General features: G+C 42.6%; 1 protein-coding gene across 5 annotated transcripts in view; it reads right to left on the bottom strand.

The window, feature by feature from the left end:
• Positions 1-2,197: 2,197 nt before the first annotated feature.
• The window catches only part of BicC (protein bicaudal C), a 155,067-nt gene continuing 138,601 nt past the window's right edge, over positions 2,198-18,663 (bottom strand). For 2 of the 5 annotated variants that reach the window (XM_070523698.1, XM_070523722.1), the window contains 4 exons: positions 15,405-15,501; positions 6,258-6,345; positions 4,010-4,054; positions 2,198-3,457 (listed from right to left, as the gene is read on the bottom strand). In XM_070523698.1, coding sequence (XP_070379799.1) covers positions 3,424-3,457; positions 4,010-4,054; positions 6,258-6,345; positions 15,405-15,501 — 264 coding nt within the window. In that variant the 3' untranslated portion in view covers positions 2,198-3,423. The remainder of the gene's footprint in view (positions 3,458-4,009; positions 4,055-6,257; positions 6,346-15,404; positions 15,502-18,663) is intronic. The other 3 variants (XM_070523716.1, XM_070523701.1, XM_070523707.1) reach the window with 3 other exon arrangements.

Raw genomic sequence — 18,663 nt, 5'->3', positions numbered from 1 at the left:
TGATAAATAGGAGTACATGGCCCCATGATCATTTCAACCCCAACTGAATTCTACAAGCCATGTGGTCTTGTAGGCATAATTGTACGTGTACATCGCATTTGTTTCAATGCCACTAATACAAATCGCTATTAGAACCAAGTTGTCAAGCATGCCCTGTACAGCTGACAGTGCTGATGAGGGCTTCGAACATGTTATTTACTGTTGCAGGCTCTCCACTGCCTCAAGGGCTGTGTTAAAGACCACTTTAAACATGCATCAAAACATACACGAGTTGCTGGATGTCCTTCGACTAATGGTTTTGCCTCTGCTTCGCGCACTACTAAGACACTTATTTTCATTCCTCCGGGATACAGGCTGTATGAGTTCAGGAGACTGATTTGAGAAGTTTCTTCAAATTGGCTGCACTTTCTAAACCAGTTCTCTAGAGCTGTGTGCACAGTGCCTCAAGTTCACGTCATGCAAGTGCACCGTTGTCTCACAATGAAAGGGCTTGGCCTCACAATGCAAGCGAAATGCAAAGAAATGACCGTACGATGCATCTCAGATGCACACAAATGCACCTTAAAGAGACACTAAAGAGAAAGATTTTAGCTGTTAGTAAGTTACCCTTCTGCAATACCAAAAAGACTTGCTGCAAGAAGACGATTGGCAAGCCAAAAAGCAAAAATAAAAGACTGGTGGCAACACCACCTTGGAATTCTCACCAGATTGCCACAACATCATGGAGTTTAGCACAGTCTGCTTGGGCCTTGTTAATGCTTTAATGATAAAAATTAACTAGTGCGTTGTATTCTGAACTACCCAAAGAATGAACTTGCAGTACAGTGACAGTTCTTGAAACTTCCCAATGGCCAAAAGGCGAATAGTTTGCAATCAGTGGCATCACACTGATGGCATCACACCCCAAGCCCTAGGGCTTGGGTGCATAATTAAAAAATTAGCTTTGACGGTAATTTTTTTTTCTTGTAATGACCTAATACTGTGAAATCAACGAAAGCATAGTCCTTGAATACGTTATCAACATAAACCAATTCAGTGTTTCTCTTTAGTGTACCTGCAAGACCATCAAGCTGCTATTACGTAAATCTTGCGCGCGGTAACCAGGGCTCATGATGCAAATGTAACCATCAAAATGCTGTGTACAGTTGTGCTGTCATTTTGCAAACAAACTGCGGCCGCTCCTGCATAACAATTGCTCGCCCAACCAGGTCGGGCTTCTCACCCGATGCAATTGCTGGCGTAGAGTTAGGAGCATAGGGTGCCTATAGTTTAACTTGATTTTAACTATTTGGAGCTGAAAGCTATTAAAGGAAAATTTCATTATATCGAATTTTCTAGATTTCAGTAGAGAAAATAATTCCACATGCTCCTGTAACAATTCAGTTCGCTGCCACACTGAATAAACATGTTTGAGATTTCACAAGGGCATAAGGTGCATATAACAAGGTTATAGCTTGTACCCTTGTTAACAGTGCTGAGGTAGCTCAATTGGCACAGCATCACACATGTAATGCCAAGATGTGGGATCGTTCCCCACCTGCGGCAAGTTGATTTTTGATCCGCTTTCAACGACATTAATTTATCAGTTCTTTAATTCAATTAGTAAGCACAAGTAATTTCCCCTATGTTGTCCTTAGTGTCAGTTGGCTGCTTACAATACAATTAATAAAAATCCGGCCCCTCAGTTAACCCCCTTTCTTTTCGTTGATTACGTAACTAGGGTCTAACCCGGCAACACCGATACCTTCAGGTAGCATGTGTGGGTTTACTGACCAGTTGCCTTCACCCAAAAACATCACAGGCTCATGATGCTTCTGGCAGAAGGCTTGTTCCACATCCACTGCCAAGGTTTGAGAGTGGTGGCGCTGGCTACACTCCCAGGCTTAGTTCTAGTAGTGAAACAAATACCGAAGAAAGTAGATGGGAAAACGGCACCACGGTAGCTCAATTGGTAGAGCATTGTACACGTAACACAAAGACTGACCGCTCCCCACCTGTGGCAAGTTGTTTTTTCATCCACTTTTATTTCCGTTAATTTATGCTTTCTTTAATTCAATAAGTACAAGTAATTTCTCGTATGTTGTGCTTGTTTGTTGGCTTAGTATGATAAGGGTATAGCTTGTAAGATATCCAACAGTAAGCAAAGTTCACTCACATGCCCACAGATTTGCAATGCCAATATTGCATCAAAAACGCATTTAAGCCTTGTAAAAAAAATTTTATTTTAGGTGCTCAACTATACAGAAAAAAAAAGAAGAATGACTAGATACCTTGGCAATCCCATAAAAGCCATCAATGTGTCAAAACTTGTTCCAAAAAAAGTTTACAGAAATACAGAACATATCAAAAAGAGTACAACAGTAAGATTACCTGCAAACAATGTTATATTAGCAAATGCTGACTTGTCATAATTATATCTAGGTAGAAAACCTTAACCCTTAGGTTTTACAAAATAATGAGCATCTGACATAACAAACCTGCAGAGCAAAAGTGCTGTTTATAGATGCTTTCGTGTGTAAAACTTCACTGGTCAAGTTTGTTTGCTCTAAAAATTGTGTGTGGAGAACTTTTAAAAGTGCAACCACAATGGTTACAGCACAGCATTATTCAAGAGTCATTTGTGCTAAGGAGTAATCTACAATTGGTCAAAATGCACATGAAACAGCATCATTTAGTATATTCAGAGAAGACTAGAGGGCAAGGAGGAATCTCAAGTGCCACTCAATGCAGAGCAGAGACTGCAAATAAAATAAACACTTCATTAAACAAATCATAACTTCAGCCTGGAGTTAATTGTCAGTTTAGCAAGAAAAAGACTGGGGGGGGGGGGCGGCTGCACATGTGGAAAATGGCACAGACCTCGAGAAAAATGCGAGGTAAAAGCAGTGCATTCAGGCAGTTTCAAATTCAGTGCAGCTGCTAGGTGAATCTTGTCAATACCATTAAAGTTACACTGTGGAATGTAAGAACACTTATTAGAAATGGCACTATTAAGAAAAGTAGTTTGCCTCTTAAAAATTTCTGTGCTAGCAAAATACCTGTAGGAACCCAACATGCACACACATACAAAATACAACTTAATGTAGAAAGACTTCTAGCACCACCTTAGGCATTTGTTTGGGAATGTGTGCCTGTATGTATCACAAAAGCAAGGCCTCTCAGGCCTGCAAGTCTGAAGAGTAAATGCTGACTGGTGTATGTAGCTTCCGGGGTCTTATCTCTAGCAATATAAATGCCAACAGGTGTTTAAGGCAAGGTATGAAACAGGAAAGCTAACAAATTGAAGACGATGGCCCTCAAGATTTCTGGCACTCTATGGCAGGTAGCACAAAAGCAGTGCATCACCAGCAGGTGTTGACTAGACTCTGCGGTGGAGACTGGTTTGGAGACTGAAGTTCAGCACCGGGGGCTGGCTGAAAGTTTCTAGTGAATGCACCCAATGCTTGGGAGTTGATATCTGCAAGGCAAAAAGATTGGTTGTCTATAAAAATATCTTCCCCAAAGGCACCTGTACTCAGCGACAACCTAATAATTCAGTAGAAACTACCCACAAAATGCACTGCACCTGCGTTTATGCACTTCAAAACAGTTCTTAAGAGACACCAACACTGAAATAAGTTTGCTTCTACCACGAAATTGCAAATGAGAATGCAATCAGCTTGTACAGTGGAGTGCAAAAGTCGTGAGACCACAGCATATGAAAACGAAACAAAAAAAAAAGCATGCATTTCTTTTAGCACAGCTGGGCAATGTGAAATTGTATAAAGGCACTGTGCCGGTCAAGCAGGTACATATGGGCAGTACACTTGATTTCAGCCTTTATGTCTAGGCTGAGAAGAAAAAAAATTTAGCAGAAACTCTGGTCCTTAAACTTTTGCACTTGACTGTACATCTATACAAGTTCTTTGAGTTCAACAGTATTTGCCACTGCATGTTTAGGTTGCCACTGAGTGACATATCACGGGACTCATTTTTTAAATATCTTCTTGAACAAAAGAACCCCCTTTACCTTTCTTTATGCCATGCTGATCTGAGTGGAGGAGAGACCGTAGATCTAAAGAAAGTAAAACATTCGGAGGGTTGAGCAGCAAATATCGTAAGAAAATTCAAAACTGTTCCAAAACATTGAAAGCCATATATAATGCAAGATGGCTACTTTGATAAATTACTGCTTTGTTAGCACCATTCCTTTATGGTCACTTTCTCATTGTGTCACTTCACATGGAGTCCTTCAAGCTGTTGGAAGAACCACTGTTCATGTCGCTACTGATATCCTTCAATAAAGTTGTCCTATTCCACTCAGCCAGTTTGCGATACTGCACTTTATTAAAGACTTTGCCACAACATTGTCAAATGGGGGCTCTACTTACGAGGGGCATTCATAAAGCTTGTATGCCATGAAGGAACAGATTAAGCAACGAGACTGGTGGGAGTTTAATCGGAGCCCACACTCATGTTAACCTGCTGAACGATTTGTTCAACAGTTATCCACCAGCTGGCAAGCACTACAGCCTCCACTTTAGCTTCAATTTGTGGTTCGCCATTGAGCGACAGTCCACCTGTTATTCGTTGTCTAGGCTTGTTTGACTGCGCTGAAATCTCCCGCACCATTTCACAGCAATGTCATACGCTGGGGCATTGTCACTGTACACCATCACCAGCACAGCATGAATCTCCTTGGGATTGTGTCCCTTGAAATGAAGAAAGCTGATGACTGCTCATGATTCAACTAACTTTTCTGAAGGAAGCTCTCATTCTTGTTTTGATGTTCTAAGGGTGTTCTCCTGTACAATATAGAATGCTATATTTATATTGCACTAAAATTAGAGAGACATGCACTCATTTTGACGCCTGTCATGTACACCTATTCGAATTTTTTGCTGCCGATAATATGGACAACCCTCATAAACAGACTGCTATTCAGTTTTGACAGAAGGACAAAGAAGAGATACCAGAACCTAGTTTTGCCATTGTAACTTGTGTTTGGAAAATAACCAGGATTTACTCGTACTCTACACACGATCAAGTACTATACACTTTAAGTAAACAGTAACCAGGATGCAGCTCAATTTAGATGTCTTTTTATCATTTCTAAAATGCCTTTGCAACAGCCTCATATGTTGCACAAGGTTCATGTGGCTGTATTAGATCACTTTTACAGTATATTTTTTTTTTGCATAGGCAGCATAACGTGGAAATTAAATTAAATGCACGGAGTCATTCTTTGAGCCAGACTGGCTGTAAATTTGCTGATTAGTTGAGAAGTTTGAAAACCTTAAATAGATTCAGCTGCTGCCTTAAGATCAAATTCGTTATGCGGCTAATTTCCAAGGTCCCTTCAAGTTGAGCTTTAAGGGAGTCTACAAACTGACTGCTCACTGCACATTCTAGCGCCACCAGTGAATGGCTTGAACATTTAAAGAGGCCCTGAACCACCTCTCAGGCTTGGCAAAATAAAATAGTCTGCGAGTAGCTTATGCTGCTGTGAACATCTCAGCCAAGTTTTGCTGTCATACGCGGTGCGTGGAGCTTGCATGCAGATCCCGAAGTCATCATCATCATCAGCCTGGTTACGCCCACTGCAGGGCAAAGGCCTCTCCCATACTTCTCCAACTACCCCGGTCATGTACTAATTGTGGCCATGCAAGGACAACATGGCGAACATCGCTAAGTCACCTTTCTCTCAAATGCTCTCTTTTCAACAGAAGGCCCTGCCCTCACTCTCTTCTGACCACTTTATTCTCATACAATTCCAATGGCAATGGCAGTGCATAATGGCTGTTCAAAAATCGCTTAGCAAAGGAGAAAGCACGGCCTGCAGATAATGCATGAAATGAGAGTCGAAGAGTCTGGACCGTACAGATGGCCTGTCTTTCTGATGCCACATAATACAGTGCGCCAATTTTTGCCAGCCAGTTATCAACTAACATGGAAATGTCAGTGACATGCTGAAACTAGTCGGCCGAGAGTCTGAGCTACGAGTGCAACTGTGTTGCAATAGCATGGATCTATCTCAGATAGCCCATCTTTCCTCAGCACTGCAAAACTGTGTTCAAGGGCATTCATGCAGGAAACTGACCAGTGTTCAATGAGCGGGCACTTCCAAGCAGAGTTAAGACAGAGTCTCGCTCTTCTAGACATGGCTGGCACACTATTCTTGCAGTGTACAGCCCTGCTTACTTCAACTTAAATAATGGGGACAGTTACAGGATCGAAGGACAAAATCAATGCAGGGGAGGTATTCTGTAGGAGCCCACCTGGTGGACAGTCCATTTCGGCTGCTGCCGATTGGCTGGGGCTGCTCGTATCCTCCTTGCTCGTACAGCTGCATCCAATCAGCAGCAGCTGAAATTGACAGTCCACTAGGTGGGCTCTTGCAGAATACCCCCCACCGCCCCCCCCCCCCCCAGGTGTCTGGCTACAGCAATTGTGGAGACAGCCAAGAACTATATCAATGCTAAAGACTGCCTTGCTGCTATTTTAGTTGCTAGAAAACTGGTTATTTTTATAGATGTTGCAAACACAAAGAGCCTTAACTTTTGACCAACTAAAGATTTTTCAAAATAAATTGTATATTTAGTTCAGCAAAATTTTGCAGATATTCCGGTTTTGTCATTTATATTCAGGCAGAACATTAAACTTGTTAAAAGGCTGTCTCAATAAACAGCGTACTCCGAAGAGATGGTGACGCTGCACTGGTAGCATGCTGTCGAAGTACCTTGTGAGCTGCTATTTGTAGCAGACAATGGCAAGTGAAGGCAGTGTGTGCTGTAAACGAAGCTGTCTTAAACTGTTGCATGAATGCAAATAAATACCATGCCTATGTCCTGATATGTACAACAATATGCTTATTGTTGCTGTGATGGCCCAATAAGGACTGAAAGCGATAGCTTACACCAAACTACAAGAGTCAAAGGAAAACCTCAAATGTATTTAAAAAAATTATTGTACGTATCTGGCAGAAAGCTGTATATTACTTTTTGACATGATCTCCTTCACGTTCAATTCAAGCTTGCCAGAGCTTACGAAGTGCCTGTATTTCTATAAAAAAATCATTTGGGAGTGCGTGCAACCACTCCTGCACCACATGGCATACCTATACATCCAAACGAAAATTCTTGTTGCCCAGTGCTTTCAGATGTCCGAACATATGGAATTTGCTCGTGGCAAGGTCTGGTGGATGAGCAGGACACTCAAAGTTCATGTCTGTTATTGCAACTGTTGCAAAGACGGTATGAGGCCATGCATTGTCATATTGCAACAGACCACCTGCTGACAGCAACCCATAGCGTTTCGATTAGACTGCAGGCCGAAGATAATGTTTTAGGAGGTCAGTGTATGATTCACTAGTAATAGTGGTCCCTCGCAACATGTACTGCTCCAAGATGATGCCTTTTTCATCCCAAAAGGGGGTCAGGTCAGCATAGCCTTCCCTACTGATAGCTGTGTTCAGAACTTTTGGTTTAGGTGATGAGAAATGGCACCATTTCATTTCTTACTCTCTTCGTTTCCGAAGAGTGGTAGTACTAAACTCTGGTATTGTTCCCAGTGATTATTCTTGCAAAGAAAACATCCACTTTCTGCTCAATGCACCATAGAATTTGTTCACAAGCATCAACACGTTGCAGTTTCAATTCAAGAGTCAGCTGCCGGGGCACCTATCTTGCAGACACTGGAATCCGAGCGCATCATGCACATGTATGCTGAACCACGGCAGATGTTTGCACTTGCTGCAATGTCATCCAGTGTCACTTGACCGTTTTCCATCATGATGGCTCAAATGGTTGCAATATTTTCTGGAGTCACAATGGGGTGTGCCCGACCCGGATGAGGAGCATCAGCCATGAACATCACACTGTTTGCAAATTTGTGACTACATTCATAGACTAGCCGCTATGACACACACATCGCGATACCGGACATTCATTCTACAATCAACTTCAATAGGCTTTATTATCAAATCTACCCCGTTGCCTTCACACCAAGATGCAAAACATGCCATGTGCCACGCACAGATCTCGACCACATTATCTGGGCATGCCCTGCAGCACTACATCATCAAACAGCACCAATCCTCCATTCAGAATCACCATGCCCCTGCAATGGGAGGCCATGCTGCTCAGCGAATGCGCGCAAGATCAAATCTGGGTAGTCTGGATGGTCAATGCCACCAAGACTCAAGTTCTGGATGCCACCTGAGGAAGGGAGGCTATGGTGGGGCTAGTCTCGCCTGCCCCCCACCTTCCCTGATCCCTGCAAGGGCTTTGAATAAAGTTTTTCTCTCTCTCTCTCAATAGGCTTCACACCTTAACTATGAAGAAACCAAACCAAATAACAGAATGCTGTTCCTCCCTGGGGCAAGTTGCCAGTGGGGTGGCCATTCGTACACTGTTCCTATGCCAATGTTTCTGGATGGATGGATGTTATGAGCATCCCCTTTGGAACAGGGCGGTGGGTTGCGCCACCAAGCTCTTGCTATTATACTGCCTAATGTCCTACCTAGGTTAAACAATAAAAAAGAAAAAAAAAAAAACACTGAAATACCTCACCCAAATTATCTGATCCCCTATTTCGAGCTGTGCTTTTGCAAGTCTCCGTTTTTTTTTTTTTGTCGTTTCCCTACTTTTCTTCTACCAATCCTCTAATTGGCTCTTACTAATGCCTATTGCGGACCTGTTTACTTTTCCACTGCTCTCGCTGAACCCAAGTGCTTCAAGGAGGCCAGTGGCGCCTAAATCGACCGTTGGGTAGACGTCTTCACATTCCAATAAAACATGCTCCATAGTCTCCCTAGCTTTACAGCAGCAAGCACATGCTTCTTCCGTCTTATATCTCGCTTTATAGGTGCGTGTTCTAAGGCATCCCGATCTCGCTTCGAAAAGTAATGAGATTCCCTTTGAGTTATCATAAATTGTTTCTTTCCTGATTTCGCTTTGTCCTCTTAAAGGGACACTAAAGTGAAAAAATTATTTCTTCTGCATCAGTAAATTACCGTTCCACGGCACGAAAAACACCACTCTTACAATGATAAGACGTTTGGTAAGCCAGAAAAAGCGCAAAAACGAAATACGGGTGGCGACGCCTATTTAAGTTCCTGCAGCTGGGGGCTGTGACATCTTGGATTTTGATGACATTTTCTAGGGCCTACTAATTATATATAGTGGTACAGATTGACTACATTTTGTTCTAAAGGAACCAAGTATTAAACATGGCAAGTTTCGGGAACCTTTATTCAGCCAACGTGGCCCAAATGCAAAAACATACTTTGGAATCCCTGACGTCACGCTGACGCACCGGCGCTGGGGTTTCGGCGCGAAATTCAAATACTGAGACTTGGACCTTCATTTTCTCATCTAATAATCAAACTATTTTTTTAAATGACTGCCTGAAGGGTTCACAAACAATGCTTCATTATTCTAAACTGATTTATTGTTTCGCTTTAGTGTCCCTTTAAGTAGTTACTCATGGCAAGTTTCTTTTCCATTGCCGCCACCCATGAGATTATTTCAGCCTCTCCGACTTTCCACTTGACCTTTGTTGCTGTGTTGCCCACCCTACAGGCCGCAAACTTGCTGGTAAGCTTCCTAGTTCTTTTTCTCCACGGTGAATCAATGTTTCTTTTTGTAAAAATACCTCAACACTCTCCCAGCCCATTTACTTTCTTCCATATTCCTCAATCGTTCTTCATAATCAATTTTACTGTGAGCTTCCCTCACTACAAAACTAGTCCAGCCCATATCACCCTGCACAGCTTCATTTGTAGTCTTCCCATGAGCGCCCAATGCGAGGCGACCCACTGACCTTTAGTTCCCATCGAGTCCTGATTGTACCCCTGATTTAAAGCAAACAACCGCATTTCCAAAAGCAAGTCTTGCAACCATTACACCTTTCCCTTACACCTGCACAATGCTGCCACCTAGTGAACAACCGGCACACTATTAGGAACACGTCTGCCAATGTACCGGCTACAGCTGCGATCTTTTGCATTTGTTACACATGTGCAGTTTTCATTTGACTGACTTGTATTCGCAGTGCAAGCCTTCTTGGCTGTGTCTAGCTGCTTGCACAGCTTGATCTCTCTTGCAAACAATTAAGTATGGGTCATAATGAGACAATTTGCCATAGGCCGCAGTTCTGTTTACACCATTACATTGATTTTTTGAGGTCAATGAGCTAAAATGCATGCACATAAATAAAAAGGTATCAATCATGGTTGCATATAAACAAGGTAGAAGCAAGAACATTTAACGCTGTGGCACTGGGTGTGTGGGTAAAGAATTTCTTTGCTCATACTGACGACCATTCAAAAACAGTCTTTTCCCAGGGGTGGTATCCACAGCACAGATATTTGTCCATTTTTCGTAACCCATCTTTCCCTGTAAATACCAAGCCAATGAACTATGAACTCGCCCAAGCTTCAGAACTTTTTCACTGTGCTAAGGGCAGTGTTAACGCTATATGCTGCCAATCAGTGGTTGCATACATTAGTACACAAGAATTAGGACTAATCTTTCTTCAGACTCTCATCCACTGTACATGACCATATATGCACTTCGCGAGTATTTCAGCAATGGGAAAAGACGAAAGAATGAAACATTTAGACACAGGTCACATAGCATTAAGGGGGCCTTGAAGCACTTGTTATCGAAGTCAAGAAATGCATTGCAAGTTAAATTAGACTATTTCAGAAATACCTTGCCGCAAGAAGTTCTTCAATGCGTTCAGCAGAAGTGGAGTTGATGAAGAAATTACGGCCACTGACCAAGTCAAGGTGAAAAAACACACAGAGACGTTTCGGGACCCGTACGGGTTCCTTGATCACACTAAAAGCGGGCAAAAGCCGCAAGTCGTTTTTATGGCAAAATGTGACGTAGGGAACGGGTGTAGTTAGCAGGAAGATTCCCATCAGTCCTGTTGATATTGTTGTCAGTAGTTTGAATGAATAAAGATTCTAACAAGAGTCGCGTCATCGAATTCTTTTCCTTAGCTATTATGACAGCGTTTTCCCAATCGATGCGGTGACTGCGATTATCGGCGTGTTCAGTAAGGGCGTTCGATACTTTTTTCTTGTTGGAGACGTCCCTTTGGTGCTCTTTTAATCTTCTCGTGAACTTGCCCGTTTCACCGATGTAGCTGCAACTGCAGTCTGCGCATGGTATCTTGTATATGACACCGGGATAATTCTTGCTTTCAAGCTGATCCTTTACGTTAACAAGCTGATTTCTCAGCTTGTTGGATGGCATGTGGGCTATTCTGAGATCGTATCTTGAGAATACGCGGTTAAGAGCTTCGCTGACGCCAGGAACATATGGGACGCCAGCGCGTTTCATGAGCGACTTGCCTTGAGACGGCTTTGGATGGAGGACCTGGGCTTCCATTTTGTCAATAAACTTCTTGGGGTACCCGTTCCTGGATAATTCGTGACGAATTTTCTTCAGTTCATTCTGCATTTCATGTTCACTTGAGCAGATGCGTGTGGCCCGCGTCACGAGAGATGAGACAACGGATTGCTTATGGCAAGCCGGGTGGCATGAATTGAAGTTTAAGTACTGGCCGGTATGAGTCGCCTTCCTGTGCACCGCAAATGAGAGCCTCGTTCCACTTCGCCGCACGAGGACGTCAAGGAAGGGGAGGCTGTTGTCGCACTCGTATTCTGTGGTAAATTGTATGGCTGTGTCTGCCGAGTTGAGAAGACGTAGGAGGCGTGAAGCGTCCGGCTTTCGCACAATGCAAAAACAGTCGTCTACGTAGCGGACGAAAACCTTGGGCGCGGGAGCGAAGTCAGTGAGGGCCTTCTGTTCAATGACTTCCATGACCAAGTTAGCGGTAGTAACGGAAATGGAAGCACCCATAGCAGTTCCGTTGATCTGCCTGTAAAACTGTTTGTTGTAAGTGAAGTAGGTGTTGCTCAAACAGAAGTCTAAAAGCTCGCAAATGTCTTCTACTTCCAAAGGGGTGCGCTCAGCCCCTTTGGAAGTAGAAGACATTTGCGAGCTTTTAGACTTCTGTTTGAGCAACACCTACTTCACTTACAACAAACAGTTTTACAGGCAGATCAACGGAACTGCTATGGGTGCTTCCATTTCCGTTACTACCGCTAACTTGGTCATGGAAGTCATTGAACAGAAGGCCCTCACTGACTTCGCTCCCGCGCCCAAGGTTTTCGTCCGCTACGTAGACGACTGTTTTTGCATTGTGCGAAAGCCGGACGCTTCACGCCTCCTACGTCTTCTCAACTCGGCAGACACAGCCATACAATTTACCACAGAATACGAGTGCGACAACAGCCTCCCCTTCCTTGACGTCCTCGTGCGGCGAAGTGGAACGAGGCTCTCATTTGCGGTGCACAGGAAGGCGACTCATACCGGCCAGTACTTAAACTTCAATTCATGCCACCCGGCTTGCCATAAGCAATCCGTTGTCTCATCTCTCGTGACGCGGGCCACACGCATCTGCTCAAGTGAACATGAAATGCAGAATGAACTGAAGAAAATTCGTCACGAATTATCCAGGAACGGGTACCCCAAGAAGTTTATTGACAAAATGGAAGCCCAGGTCCTCCATCCAAAGCCGTCTCAAGGCAAGTCGCTCATGAAACGCGCTGGCGTCCCATATGTTCCTGGCGTCAGCGAAGCTCTTAACCGCGTATTCTCAAGATACGATCTCAGAATAGCCCACATGCCATCCAACAAGCTGAGAAATCAGCTTGTTAACGTAAAGGATCAGCTTGAAAGCAAGAATTATCCCGGTGTCATATACAAGATACCATGCGCAGACTGCAGTTGCAGCTACATCGGTGAAACGGGCAAGTTCACGAGAAGATTAAAAGAGCACCAAAGGGACGTCTCCAACAAGAAAAAAGTATCGAACGCCCTTGCTGAACACGCCGATAATCGCAGTCACCGCATCGATTGGGAAAACGCTGTCATAATAGCTAAGGAAAAGAATTCGATGACGCGACTCTTGTTAGAATCTTTATTCATTCAAACTACTGACAACAATATCAACAGGACTGATGGGAATCTTCCTGCTAACTACACCCGTTCCCTACGTCACATTTTGCCATAAAAACGACTTGCGGCTTTTGCCCGCTTTTAGTGTGATCAAGGAACCCGTACGGGTCCCGAAACGTCTCTGTGTGTTTTTTCACCTTGACTTGGTCAGTGGCCGTAATTTCTTCATCATCATGTTACCTGACCAGACGAACTTTCGTCGAACTCTTGACTAGAAGTGGAGTTATTGGATATCAAACATACTGTTCATGGTGCTTCTGTTCCTTTTTCAATGATTTGCACTGTGAAGGCTACAGTGGAGCGGGGTGCACCCACAACGCTCTGCCTACTGAACGTCCTCGTGGTGCACAGTTCGAATTTGATTTTGGATGTTCACATAGATGCCACTATTTCCGATTCCGGCACCTACGATGTGCCCAACATATTTTTCCTCAGCAAGCTGCATTGCGCTCAGCCAGTGGACTTGTTCAAGCACCCCACAACGACCACGGCATCTATGCGACGTAGCAGGACGATACTATGTGCAACTGCAGCATTTGCTTTGTGCAGGACAGGGCTAGAGTGCACGCTCGCACTCAAATGCTCCTGTCTGCCTGTGCTACATGGTGTGGACCGGCTTTGTCCTGTACCAGCTTGATTGACGAATAGTAGCCACATCCTACTTACAGATTTTGAAGCGCTACCAATAGCTCAATACAAAGCGAAGTCTGCCAAGGCATCTAACCAGGAGCAGATAGGAGTGAGCGTGTGCTGGCAAGCCTGTGTGTGGTTTGACCTTAAGTTTCGTCTGATTCCAGGCTAGTTGAGTGTTCAAAACTAGTAAAAAATTAGCAGGATGTGATGGCTACAACACCAATAAGCAGGGTGGCCAAAGTTTAATTCCTACATGGGTGGCCAGGGCCAAGCGTGAGCAGATGTTAGTTGGCTTCTTCCAGAAGTATGCAATTATCGAAATTAGAAAGCCGAGTTTCGCTTACTTAAGCCTGTTTATTAAACTGCATCAATAAGCATACACAGTAACAATAGAAAGAAGCGCATTGGCCAATAGCAGCCACGTATGGGAACACAGCATGCTGTAAGGCATGCGAAATTTTGGTTGTCCTTATTTTGGTTGTCTTTAGGGTGAGTGGTGGTGCCACAAGGTTGTCCAGGTCTGTAGTACACGCTATGCATTAAATATCAATAAAATATGTGCCTGCTTGAGGCTTTGCCACTACTATTTAGGGATGGATTTCTGGATAGAATACAGGTGTCACAAAATATATTTCAGATCTTGCCTTTTTCTGAGAAAATCTTTTAGAGCTTGCTTCTGTTCCATTTACAGAGTTGTGAAAGTTATGGTTCTTATGAACCAAAGGCTTTTGTATTACCCAAATATAAAGCCAACCAATTTAGAGGCTGTTATTCGGTTTAATCGTTATCTATTCCGATTTTACTGCATTGTGTCAGACCACACTGCACATATGTGGCAAGCAACATTGCAGCCATCTTGCAATAAATAGCCAAATCACAGCATTCTTCCTAAAAACACCCATTTATTGCTAAGCAACATCACAGATCTGTCACTGATATATACTTCCCAATTCTGTCAGATATAAAAACTTGCATTAGCTCGTGCACAAGCATGTTTACTCTTGGCCCTAATTCGGATACTAGGAAGCAAAGACTTAGGCACAAAACCACCAGCGTGCCTATAAATGCGATTTGGCTTTATTATTCATTGAAAGTTCATGTTCATGTTCCCATGCTCGATCATTGATACAATGGCCATTGACATGTGGAAGGCTCCATATCAAACATGTAATGTTGCACAACGATGAACAAATGTTTAGAAAGAATGCTGTGATTTGGTAGTTTTTATGCTTTGCAAAATGAGTAGCATGTTCTTTGCCACTTATGTTTGGTGCAGAGTAGGAACCTTCTTTGCTTCTTTATATATACGCTGTCTGCTCCGAATTAACGTTAGTTGCAAGTTCCTGCTTCTCTTGAGTCTACCTTCTTGTGTCCCATCTAAGGTGTGCACTTGTTAGAACTAGCCCAGTAACACGTTCTATTAATACACTTGTAATAGAGCTTTGCAAGCCTTCTTACACCATCTAATGGCTGTTCAAAATGAAATTGAATGTGCCAGAAACCATAATCTGATTATGAGGCACGCAGTAAGGATGACTCTGGATTAATTTTGACCACCTGGGGTTCTTTAACATTGTTGGGACCTTGGAAGTTCTTAAAAAACATCAATTTATTTTCTACAGAAACTTACGTCTTTTCATGGGCAAACTGTGCAATACTATTAATGGTTTATGAGGCTTACAGTGTGCAATCCCACTTCCAGATTGATAAATACAAGGATGCAAGCAATGTAGATAGAATTCATGCTAATACCCGCACCTGACATTGCCAATAGCATCTTCTTACGGGCACCATAGGGAATGCATAGCTGTTGGAGATCGCAGTCCGTCATGTGGAGAAATGTCTGGAGGTCAATCTGCAGTAAAACGATGGCATGGTTACCACACAGAAACACAGGATGAAAGCTCTGCATGAGGAGCACAATGTTGCTTGTATTTTTTTTAAACAGTTTGTTAGAACTGAACTATTTCAAAAATGAGAAAATACGTACACTCATTTCAGGAATTCTGGTGCATCCCATCTTAGTTCATATGCCGAAAAGAAATTTGCTGTTGTAGATCAACATACCTTTGCTGTTGTAGAGCAACATTTCCTTCTGTTTAATTCAGTTTGCTGAATGTTTAGCTTCGATAAAATTAAATGCAAGTGAAATATGCTACTGACTGTCAAAACCAATTCTGTGTAAAACTTCTTGCAGCACCTTATACAAGGTGTCCCAAGCTAACTTTAGCCAAGGTTTCAAAAGATGCCAAAGCACTCTAGGGGAATACGGACAAATGCATGTTGTTGGCTATAGTATGGCGTAAGCCACCTCTTGTTCTAGAAGCAATCAGTGATCACAAGTTCATTCAGTTTAATTATCAATTTAGCACTAATTTCCAGAAGAAAGTAATCCAGCAAAAATATACTGCTGACTAATCTAAAGCAAATATCTCCGCAATCGGCAAGTTTCTTAACGTTTCCTTGTCACCTTTAGAGCATGACTTAAGAAGCCATTGTGTTGAGAAAAACTGGTCACTAAGCATATAATTTTGTGCGTAGGGGATATGTTTATGCCAAAACTTTGTATTTGTCCCAACCTGAAAAGCCCTTGGTTTACCTGGCATTTGAAATGCTTTACAGGAAGAAAAAAACGCGCTTACCGCACTGCTATGCATACTAACAAGGCTGATGCCTGGGCTAAGTACAGAGATATTGCATGTCTTAGTAAAACTAAAATGAAAACTTCTAAGGAGTCATTCTTCAATACCACACTACCAGGAATTCTAAAAGCTAATCCCAAATACTTCTGGAAAATAGTTAACCCTGCAAAGTCTAGAACTCAGCCTAACTTACAGGACGCAGGCCAGCAGCTCTCCCCCGTCAAGACCGCTAACCAACTCAACAAGACATTTGCCAACGTGTTTACTACTGAAAAGAACATGCCCCAATCATGTATCTTGCCTCATTCTCATCTCGGTGTGTTAGTATGCAATAAATTACTAAAAATTAATGCTCCATACTCATCCGCTTTTCTGTGTGCTTTTTCAGCAATCTATAGGATACAGTATCCTGCCCCAAGAGTGGAAACTCGCGCACATCATTCAGATAAAAATAAAGGCAATTGTGATGACTGCAGTAACTACAGACCGATATCATTAACATCAATACCATGCAAAATCCTTGACCACATTCTGTACAGTAACATCGTGCAACACTTGGTAAATAATCTGCTTTTTCCGAACCAGCATGGCTTTCAGCTAGGGAAATCCTGTGAATTGCAGCTCTTCGAACTCATCACACATATTCACTCTTATTCACTCATTAGGTCCCAAGTTGATGCTGTGTTCATAGACTTTTCTAAAGCATTCGACCAGGTTCCTCATCACTGCCTACATGTAAAACTTCAAACATTTAATCTTAATGAAAACATTTTAGGTTGGATTCACAATTTTTTAACTGATAGATTGCAGGCTGTCTTACTTGATGACATTGTCTCATCACCTACTGCTGTTAAATCTGGAGTTCCTCAGGGGTCTTAGGCCCACCATTATTTCTTTTGTACATTAACAATCTCCCCAATAATATCTCGTTGCAAATTCGTCTTTATGCAGATGACTATCATGTATCATCAGATTAATGAACCAAACAATTATCTTCTGCAGGTTGATTTGACTACATTATCATCATGGTGCGACATGTGGCTAATGCAGATTAATGTTAATAAACCAAGGCAGTGACATTCACTACACGTCGCTCGAAATTATTTTCTTAAAACAATGCTGCCATTGAGCCAGTAAATAAGTTTGAATACCTTGGTGTCATGTCAACTAAACATGGAATCAGCACATAGAATACATCACCAGCAAGGAGAGTAAAACACTAGAACTAATACGTAAAACACTATATGGCTACGCCTGACAAAGCTCCTGGTGTACAACAGTAGTCAGACCGCAACTGGAATATGCCTCTATTTGAAATCCGCATCAGGCTTACTTAGCACAGTCACTGGAATCGTTACAGAATTATGCGATTCGTTTTATAACAAGCAACTACACACACAACAGTATTACACACCTTCGAAACAGCTTGAATCTTGCAACATTTCAGCAACGAAGACGCATTCTTTACTTCATTATTTCTTCAAACTACAACAGTAGTTGTACTTTCCAACTAGAAAGTATTTGCCCTGCTTTATACATCTCCCAATGTACTGATCATCCATTCAAAGTAAACCTACCCCATTGCAGGACTAACTTGTTCAAATTCCCTCTTTTGCTTTTAGCTATTAAACTTTGGAGTGAACTGCAGAAAGGTGTTGCGTCTATAAAAAATTCTGATGCATTTTGTGTCGCTGTATTTTCTGTATAAGCCTGCGCTTTTGTTTTTGTTCTTTGTGTTATCTGCGAGTGTGTAATAATGTTGTCCCCCCCTTATGCAATACCCCTGTGGTCTTTAAGGGTACTGTAAATAAAATAAATCTTTCGTATTCTGATAAAATGCATAATTACTTAAGATTAATTCACCAATCGCAATACATAACTGTTAGGACAGAACTTCCTCTGCATAAGTAGTACAGCATTCTAGGAGACATACAATTCAGCATTTTCCAACTTTCTAGTTATTCCTTAATTTTTTTTTGCATTCTAAAGAAAGCCCGCAAACAATTAAAATGCATGTTATATGCCCATTTGCACATTGCAATTGCAGTGCTCTGAAACGTGCCAAGTATGCATGAACTACACATTTCAGCCTAGCTAGTGCGTTACCCGGTCCGCTTATACGTACCATGAACCACTGCAATGGAAGCAGTAAATCACTCGTTTAATGTCTGCGTCCCTGCCTTGTCAGCTCATGATGGCCAGACCTGATGAGGGGCCCATTAGAAGAATGTGACAAGCGCAGAGCATACAATGCGCGCTAACGATCGTGTTTGCAAAGTATTACACCGTTTTCCATTTCCCTCACAGTTAGCACGCTCCAAGCCGGACAGTGACGTACACGTGCTCCTGCGCCTACGTACTCGTGTTCACAGTGC

The sequence above is a fragment of the Dermacentor albipictus genome, chromosome 1, assembly GCF_038994185.2.
Source record: "Dermacentor albipictus isolate Rhodes 1998 colony chromosome 1, USDA_Dalb.pri_finalv2, whole genome shotgun sequence".
Lineage (NCBI taxonomy): Eukaryota > Metazoa > Arthropoda > Arachnida > Ixodida > Ixodidae > Dermacentor > Dermacentor albipictus.
This window is presented reverse-complemented; position numbering and strand designations above follow the sequence as displayed.